Raw genomic sequence first — 9,139 nt, 5'->3', positions numbered from 1 at the left:
TCTCTTGTCCTAATTTCTTCAACAAAAATTTGGAAAGGACAGTGAGCCCATGATGATTTTGTAAAGATTATACAAGATAATATCTGTAAAATGCACAGCGCCTGGAATAGGGGTGATCATAAGTATAAAAAATAAAGATTATTACTATACTTGAAATAGAAAAAGATAGTATTTATCAAGTAAATAAGTCTCCGTGACATTTTGAAAAATTTTATAACAGATTTACCAAGAATTTTAACTATATCAGCTATCCAGATAGATTCTTTTTCTGAGATGTTTCATTACAGAGGAAGGTTTATTCTTCTTGTGTACAGATTATTGGTTAGAAGTGAACAATTTATTTTTTGCAAAATTGGGTCATCCTGGGAGCTAAGCAGTTTGCCTTACATGACTAGACTACCATCATGGACCTGCTCTCTTGTCATTTTCTCCACTTCAGCATAAAACTCTAGCAACTGCTCAGGTTAGCATGAAATTGTGGCCTTTGTGGAGCCTTTGTATATCTGATGTTCATATAGAATTTCCCCACAAGTAAGATCTTGAGGACCCACCAAGTGCTAAAGAGATTTAATAAGTTGGGGATTTGGCCAGTCTCAATGTCTTCCAGTCATTGTTTTAATTATTAGACAATTACATTTCCTGGACAGATTTCCTTTATTAGCTTGTGAATTGCTCCCTTGTTGAATAATCCCTAGAATTTCTGGGGACAGATAATAGGCAGAAATCATATTCTAATCATGTGAACTTCTTGGAATTGAAGCTCACTATTGATTTTATCTCAAACTGAAAAATTAGCATACCACCAAATACAGTATATAAACCACCACAAAAGCAGACAGACCATCATCTACTTAGCTTCTCCTTCACTTCCTGTCCTCCACCTTGGAAAACAGGTAAGAATTTTAGATTGAAATTTGATGTATTCTTTCTTCACCTTTATTTCAAATGAGGCTGAGTTATGTGAAGAAAATAACCACTTAAAATATAGTCTTTGAAATTATTTAAAGTAGTACTGACACTCTTTTCAGCACTTAGATTAAAAAAATAGAAATGTCTATAGAGATTTGGTAAAAGTTATGACTCTATGAGGTTTATGAGTCTAAAAAATGTATTAACAATGATTACTATTCTTTTAGTACAAGGCCAGTTAGGCTATATTAAAAAATCTATTTTTTGAATTAATAAGTCTTCCAATTTTGTTAAATATAGAGCAACAATAAAAAAGGATATATTTAAATTATCGTTTGAGGGTATGAATAATTAATGGAAAACCTTTATCCCACAGTAGTTTTAGAGGGAGCATATTGAGTCAAGAAACTGCAAGATGTGTTGGGGATGTGTGTTAATTGATATGTTCATAAATTTTTTTCAGAAATATGTATTCATCAAACTTATTTATTGTTCCCAACATCCCGCTTTATTATTTGGTTTATAATACTTCAAAATATCAAAATAGACATATGAAATACAGAATTAAGTTAAGAAAAAAAATGTTTTACTTTGTAAGAAAATTTTAGATGAGACAGAGATGACTTGGAAACAAAAGCAAAGGAAAAAGATTATTTGAAAGAAAAGTACTTTAGAATCTGTTGGTTAAAAATAAAGTTCTGGGGGCGCCCGGGTGGCTCAGTGGGTTGAAGCCTCTGCCTTCGGCTCGGGTCATGATCCCAGGGTCCTGGGATCGAGCCCCGCATCGGGCTTTCTGCTCAGCAAGGAGCCTACTTCCTCCTCTCTCTCTGCCTACTTGTGATCTGTCTGTCAAATAAATAAGTAAAATCTTTAAAAAAAAATAAAGTTCTGGCTAGAAGATTGGCATACAAAATGCTAATTATAAAATATAGAAAATGCAATGAGATCCTTCCTACACATAATGACCTCTAATAAGATATTATATTCTTTTTTTTTTTTTTGAGTACTGACAATAAGAAATTATTTGAAAACTTATGGAGTTCTTAGGCAAAGCAAAATTAAGAATTACATAGTACCCATGAGAAAGATCTAGGAAAAAAATATTTTCCTAGAGAAAGAACATAATCTTCAGGCTTCAAATATTGGAAAGGATATTTTGCAGATGGATTAGAGACATTTTTCATGAAACTTTTTTAGTTCAGAAATTTAGTATAAATATCTGAGATTGAAGATTGCATGCCAAGTGATATTAGTAGCACAAACATTATGTTGTATGAGAAATTATAGAAATGCAACAAAATCAAGTATTTAGGACATTTCAGTTTAAAAGGTAATGTGTATATCATGTTACACTACAAGAAGAGGTGGCCTGGACTGAGGGTTTGTCAAGAGGATCTAATATTTTGTAAATCATCAAGAAATCAGAGAAAAAATACAGTCTATGATCTCTAAAGTTATGTGGCACAAGGGAGAGGGCCCATTACTAGATGTGCGGGGATGTGGACTGAGTCATGTGTACAAATGGAGAGGAGACAAACCAATCGGTGAGCATCTGAATAAGCGGAGGAAATAAAGTAAATGCTCCAGTGAAAGCCTCTAATTGGAAATAAGGAGAAATAATTTTAAAAAATATTTATGGAAACCATTTGGTTTAGAAAAAAATAGATAAAAAGAAAATATGATCTTCTTTGTAAACATTTTCTTTGATGAATTGCTTCCAGATAGAACTGATGCTTTATCAGGGCTAAAATCTTAATATTTTATTTGCTGCTATCATCCGAGCACCTAGACAATGTCTGGCAATAAAAAGTGTTAAATAAATATTTTTGAACAAATTAATCAACTAATAAATGTTTCTGTAAATATTTATGACTTTTTTCTGTCTTTCAAAACAAAACAAAATGAACAAACAACCATAGTGCTATGAATAAGATGAAAAAGAGTGAGGTAGGGTAGAGGTGATGGCTGAAAAAATCTGAGTGGTTGGCCATGAAGTATGAAAATGGTATGTAAGATTATGTAACCGTAGTAGGCTTTGACCCTGCCTATTTAATAAAGTTTCTATTAGTATTTTTTTAAGTGCAGTTACTTTTATTATGTATTATCCTTAGTTCCTTTACAAGGAAAGTAATCCTAGCTAAATAAGAAAATAGATTGACCAATATGTTACTGTTCCTTCATTTTCCCCTTGACAGGACTTGACAGCCATGAAGGTCTTCATCCTTGCCTGCCTGGTGGCTCTTGCTCTTGCAAGAGAGGTAAGCAAATATCTAAATAATTAAGATATAATGGAATATCAATGTTAGAGGAGAACACCAGCAACATTGTTAAAGTACAAATAAAGCAGAATTTCAACAGATTCATTGCATTTCTTAAAAAAATCAACAATAGGGGCATAAATCTGGGTCAAATGCTTTCTAAACTACTGTGCCACCAGCTCCTAAAGGAAAAGCAAATGGACAGACAAGTAAACAGACCCAAAAAAAAAAAAAAGAGAGAGAGAGAGAAAGAGAAACAGATATAAAAATGGCAATAATAATATTCCACAGATATGATTGAAGGCATGTGTAACCTAAATAAATATACATTATTTCAGTAATAAAATATATGTATCTCTTACTTTATGGCACTGGGACCAATTCTACCTGTGTCCACCCAAAGACATTGAGAGGATGGAGTATCAGGCAATAATTATAATCACAAATATATCTGAAATCATAATAAACTGTATAAAACAAAGTAAAATAACCTTGTTACCCATCAAAAACTATTTATTCACATAAGATAAAAATATATCAACAAATTTACTAAATATAAAAGATATAGAAACAGCTACCTTTCAAGACTCTCAATAAGAATTTTTTATTTCTCAAACTTGTAAAATAGATAGCTCTGCATAAAGAAGATACAAATTAATAGGAAAAATGTTTAATAATGAAACCAAAATGGTGTTTTTTGTTTTTTTCTGTTACAGAAGGAAGAACTCACTGTATCCACTGAGGTAAGATGTTTTTATTCACAAAAAATTTTCCAATCATAAAATATTAACCTTCTATAATGATCTAGGAAAAGCCAGTTGTTGATTGTTTTATTTTTTTGTTTTTTCCTTTACAGACTGTGGAAAGCCTTTCCAGCAGTGAGGTAAGACAATGTTTTTAGAGGCAAGTTCCCAGTTTTGGAACAGTAAAATCTTGTGCTATCTTTCTATGATGTTACATTAGGACAGTTAGATCAAAGCAGCTCTGTTCTGACATAAGGTTTTTTTTTTTTTTTCCTTCAAGATTTTATTTATTTATTTGACAGAGAGGGAGGGATCACAAGTAGGCAGAGAGGCAGGCAGAGAGAGAGGAAGAAGCAGGTTCCCTGTTGAGCAGAAAGCCCAGTGTAGGGCTCGATCCCAGAACTCTGAGATCATGACCTTAGCTGAAGGCTAAGGTTTAACCCACTGAGCCACCCAGGCACCCACTGACATAAGTTTTGATGTAAACTTCTATTATTTTTTTTCCATTGTATATATGTAAGGACAGAATAAATATCTGGAGAATTCAGTATTCTAGCACTTTCTAAGTTGGTGTACTACTTGAAATTACATCATCGTAACCCCCCCTTCCCTTTTTAAAGAACTGTACAGTCTTCTTTCCTGTCTTGAGCTCTCTTTACCCTGTTCTCATTCCCTATTCCGATATTTATTGAGTGCTGTCTGTGGATCAGACATTCACTAGGAGCTGTGGTACCAAGGAAAAGAGGGATGTCCACAGTGAAGAGCTTGCAACAGACTATGTGAGCAGACATGCAAATGGACACATTTTATAACTTTAGAAAATAAGAGATGGCAAGAGGTAGTGTAGTCCTAAATCTGCTGGGGAGAATCAGGTAGGCATTTCTCCTGGTACCACTCTTTTTGGATACGTCATTATCTACTGGTTAAATTGTACACCAGTATACTTTGCCTCCGTACAAAGCTATCAGACCATTAAGGGACGCATCTACTTCTTATAATTAATTTGAAGTATAAGTATAATAAGCAACCTAAGAATGATCAGAAGAATTAAAAGGTAAAATTCATATTCTCAATGAATATTTTTCTCCTAGAATCAGATAGAATATTAGCAATCTTTTTTTTTTTGTCCTAGGAGAGGAGCATAGTGATAGAGAAAAATTAGCATCTATTAAATACCTCTTTTTGTACTATGTTCACTGATTTTCTTTTCTTATGTAACTGAATTCATTTTTCTTTTATACATCAAGCTTATGCAGAACACTGCAACATCTAAATTTCAACAGTTATCCTGAGTTTTTAATATTATCAAACAAGGTGTCCATTTTAACCTATCATGTGCCTTCATTTTCTGATTTGTACTGACAAATACAGAACATTCATAAAACTAAAACTAATTTTATTTTTATTTTCTGAAGGAATCTATCACGCACATCAACAAGGTAACACCTTCATATTTGAATGTACTTATTTTCACAATTTCCTACATTTAATTTTTATAGGCAATAACATTTCTTTATATGTGATTTGGTTTTTAGCAGAAACTTGAGAATATTAAGCGTGAGGAACAGCAGCAAAGAGAGGTAACTCATTTATGATAAGAATATTTCTAAAATTATTATGAAATATAATATATATAAAATATGTACATATTCATGCTATAGAATTGATAATAAGATAAATGCCAGTGAAGAGATTAAGACCTGTACCCCTGGGGATAAAAATATATTATATGTTTATAAAAAAAATTAAATTAAAAAAGAAAGAAAACAGAATCAGAAAAAAAAGAGATTAAGATTTGACAAAGGCAAGATATTTTTAAGACATAAATGCATTTTTCAAATTCACAATCAATTTGCAGAGTATAAAAAAAATTAAGAATAATTCTTGATTTACTTACATTTCTAGCTGGGGAACTAGGTTCCCTTTGGTCTCAAGACGGATACTCCAATGAAAGAGAATGAGAAGGCAATCCGGCACATTCGTTAGCTGTATAATTTTGGCCCCAAGTTACTCTATACTTAATTTTCTTTTCTATAAACTGAGAATATTCCTAATCCCAAGCTTGATAAGCTGACAGACAGTGAATATTTAATGATTTTATATAACATTTTATAGGTTTTATATTAACATTTACAAGTACATGAAGTTCTTAAAACAATTTCTATTATACCGATGAAAGAAATGAGGTACAGAACAATTGAGTACATAATTGTCTGACAGTATCACACAGTTATTAAGCAGTAGAGCTTGCTTAAAATTAAAGATTTTCTTTGAAAACATAACATTCTTCATTTAATTAAATTACACTTGTGGTAACATGTGTCTAATTGTAGCATTTCAACTTCCCTATTTATCAATGAAGTTGTACGGTTTGGGACTTATGCCAATATTTCCTAAATCAAAATGAATTTACAAATTGATGCCTCTTGAAAAACTCAAAATAACTACCTTCTCCCAAGGGAAGTAGTGCTAGAAGATGGCTGGTGTTAAGTAGCTCCTTGAATGAAGCTGTAAAATAGGATTTAATTTTCATTAAAACAACAGCAGCAACAACAAATAAACCTTGTAGTAATCCCTCTCAGCCTCTTGAAATAGATCTTCATTATATGAACACGATTTGCTCTATTATCAAAGCATTATGTTGAAAGTCTGTGCCTATGAAGACCGAAGTGGACAGCTAGAGCTATCTGGGCGATTCAGAACAAGGTGAAATGCCTTGGAATCTGCAGACACTGATTTCAGCTTGTTCTGTAGGTTCACCTATGAAGGGAGTGAGGCAATGGGGCATCCCTCAGTGAACATTTTACTCATTAGTCTTCTTCATCTGACTGAAAATAATTTCTTAATCAAATCAGTAAAAGATTTTTCTTCCCTCTTTTCACTCAATTACGATTGTTCAAAAGGCAGTAGCTTAGATCATCACGCATGACTGTGACGACTGAATCATGGACCCAAACACTCTTTTCTTTCCTTCCAGGATGAACGCCAGAATAAAATCCACCCCCTTGCCCAGCAACAGCCTCTGGTCGTTCCTAATGCCGATTCCATCCCCTTTGCTATCCTTCCACAGAATGTCCTGCCTCTTGCTCAGCCCGCTGTGGTGCTGCCTCTCCCTCACCCTGAAACAGTGCAGGTCCCCCAAATTAAGGAGAACATCCTTGCGACGCGCAAAATGATGCCCTTTCTGAAATCTCCAGTAGCGCCCCTTTTGAACAGCCAAATCCAGAATCTTGCTGAGCCTGAAAATCTGCACTTTGCTCAGCTCCAGCCTCAGCCTCTGCCTCTGCCCCTGCCCCTGCCCATGCCTCAGCCTCTGCCTCTGCCTCTGCTCCAGCCCCTGCCCATGCCTCAGCCTCTGCCTCTGCCTCTGCTCCAGCCCCTGATGCAGCAGATCCCCCAGCCTCTTCCTCAGACTCCCATGCTTGCTCCTCAGCCCCTGCTGTCCATCCCACAGTCCAAAGTCCAGGCTCTTCCCCAGCAAGTGCTGCCCGTCCCCCAGAGAAACATGCCCCTACAAGCCTTTCTGCTGTACCAGCAGCCTTCTCTTGAGGCCCATCCAGTGACTCAACCACTTGCCCCAGTTTACAACTCTGCTCTTGTAAGTCCAAACTTACTAATTCTGCTTTCTCACTTACCACGTGAATACGGTGATAGAGGAAATGTGAGAATGAAAGAATAAATGAATAATGAATGGATCTAAAAGCGCTTTGTTTGGATTGGTGATTCTCAATACTAGCAACATAATAGATAATACATAATCCATAATACGTAGAAGTAAAACTTTTTCTCTCCAAAATCCCAATGTCTGGGACTACCTGCAGAGATTCTGATATGATTATTCTGATCTTCCATGTAGAAGATACTATTGGGAACAAATTATTTCAGAAGGTTCTGATTTAATTGGTCTGTTGAGAATTTGGATAAAGAGGAATAAGGCTTGTTAAAGCTGGAATTAAACTTGATAGTCTGGCCTTGGAATAAGGAAGGCTTATTATTTTCTACAATTTTGAAGTTTTCCTTGTGTGTGTCTATTCTGCAAATGCCTTATTTCACATCATGTTTCGATGACTATTTCATTCTCAGAGAATTCTTAAGGAATGTGTCTTTGTCAAATGCAAATTGTATATTAATTTATTTTGCTTTTTTAATGTTTTTTTTTTTTTTTTTTTTTTTTTAGTTTTAAGGTTTAAGAGAATTTCAACGTTAATGTCCCCTCCTCACTTTTGGTAAGTTTTGGGAATTTGGAGATTAGACTGAACCTTTTTATAGATAATATCTTTTTACATTTCATCCTATTGGATAAGTCCAAGACAGTGACAAACTTTATCAATATACCAACTTATTTATTAATGATCCAAGTATCATGGATGTCTTTACGGTTGACTAACATCTACTGACCTGAGAGTATGTATCAGATTTTAATTATGTGTTATTGACAGTTTTGACTGGCTTGCATTCAAATGCCTATGTTCTGATACTTGATTGTCATCTTTTTTTAGGAAAAACTGAAAATAGTATTTCCTACTTTTATGTGAATGTATTTGAGATTTTTTAAAAGATCACTTTCATTCTTATTCTAACTTAGGCTTCATAACTTCAATTGTTTTTAATCTCATTTAAAATGTACACATTATCTTTTAATTCATTAGCCAAACTAAAATTAATTATTTCAGGTACGAGGTTTAAAAAGAGAGAATATAACTTTAGGATTTATAAAATACAACTCTGTCTGTGATCATGATAGACTAGACAGTTCACTAAACCAATATCAGCTGATATTTAGTCATACAGGAATTTTTATATGCCTCCAAGGTAGGTCTCAACATTTTGCATTTATAACAAAATTTTGCCTTGCAAATTAATCACACCAAAATTACAAATGAGGAGGGATAGTTACAGTATATAACATAACAAACTCTATATGTTCTTTATATTCTACAGAACTGACTGTGACTGGAAATGTGGCATCTTTTCACTTGGCATCCTGAAAGCAAAATTGATCATTTTTGTATGAATCTCCATGGAAAAATATGAAAAATTTGTCTTTTATTTATTTTATGTACTATATGGCATTCATCTTAATCTGAATTTGACTTATAAACTCTACATTTTCCAAATTGTAATTCAATAATACATCAGAATTTAATTTTGAGTTGGAAATACCCTAAACTTGGGAAAAATATGTATATTTCTGGAATTGTGTTCGTTATTATTTAAGTATCTATTTCC

At 33.7% G+C, this 9,139-nt stretch overlaps 1 protein-coding gene across 1 annotated transcript; it reads left to right on the top strand.

The window, feature by feature from the left end:
- Window positions 1-843: 843 nt before the first annotated feature.
- CSN2 (casein beta) lies at window positions 844-9,139 on the top strand. Its single transcript, XM_032332039.1, has 9 exons — window positions 844-893; window positions 3,105-3,167; window positions 3,884-3,910; window positions 4,024-4,050; window positions 5,326-5,349; window positions 5,446-5,490; window positions 6,888-7,508; window positions 8,095-8,136; window positions 8,852-9,139. Exons 2-8 carry the CDS (start codon window positions 3,117-3,119, stop codon window positions 8,098-8,100), a joined length of 801 nt encoding a protein of 266 aa, XP_032187930.1. The 5' UTR covers window positions 844-893; window positions 3,105-3,116; the 3' UTR covers window positions 8,101-8,136; window positions 8,852-9,139.

Source organism: Mustela erminea, chromosome 2, assembly GCF_009829155.1.
Source record: "Mustela erminea isolate mMusErm1 chromosome 2, mMusErm1.Pri, whole genome shotgun sequence".
Lineage (NCBI taxonomy): Eukaryota > Metazoa > Chordata > Mammalia > Carnivora > Mustelidae > Mustela > Mustela erminea.
Note: the sequence above shows the minus strand (reverse complement) of the source record. Positions and strands in the feature narration are given on the sequence as shown.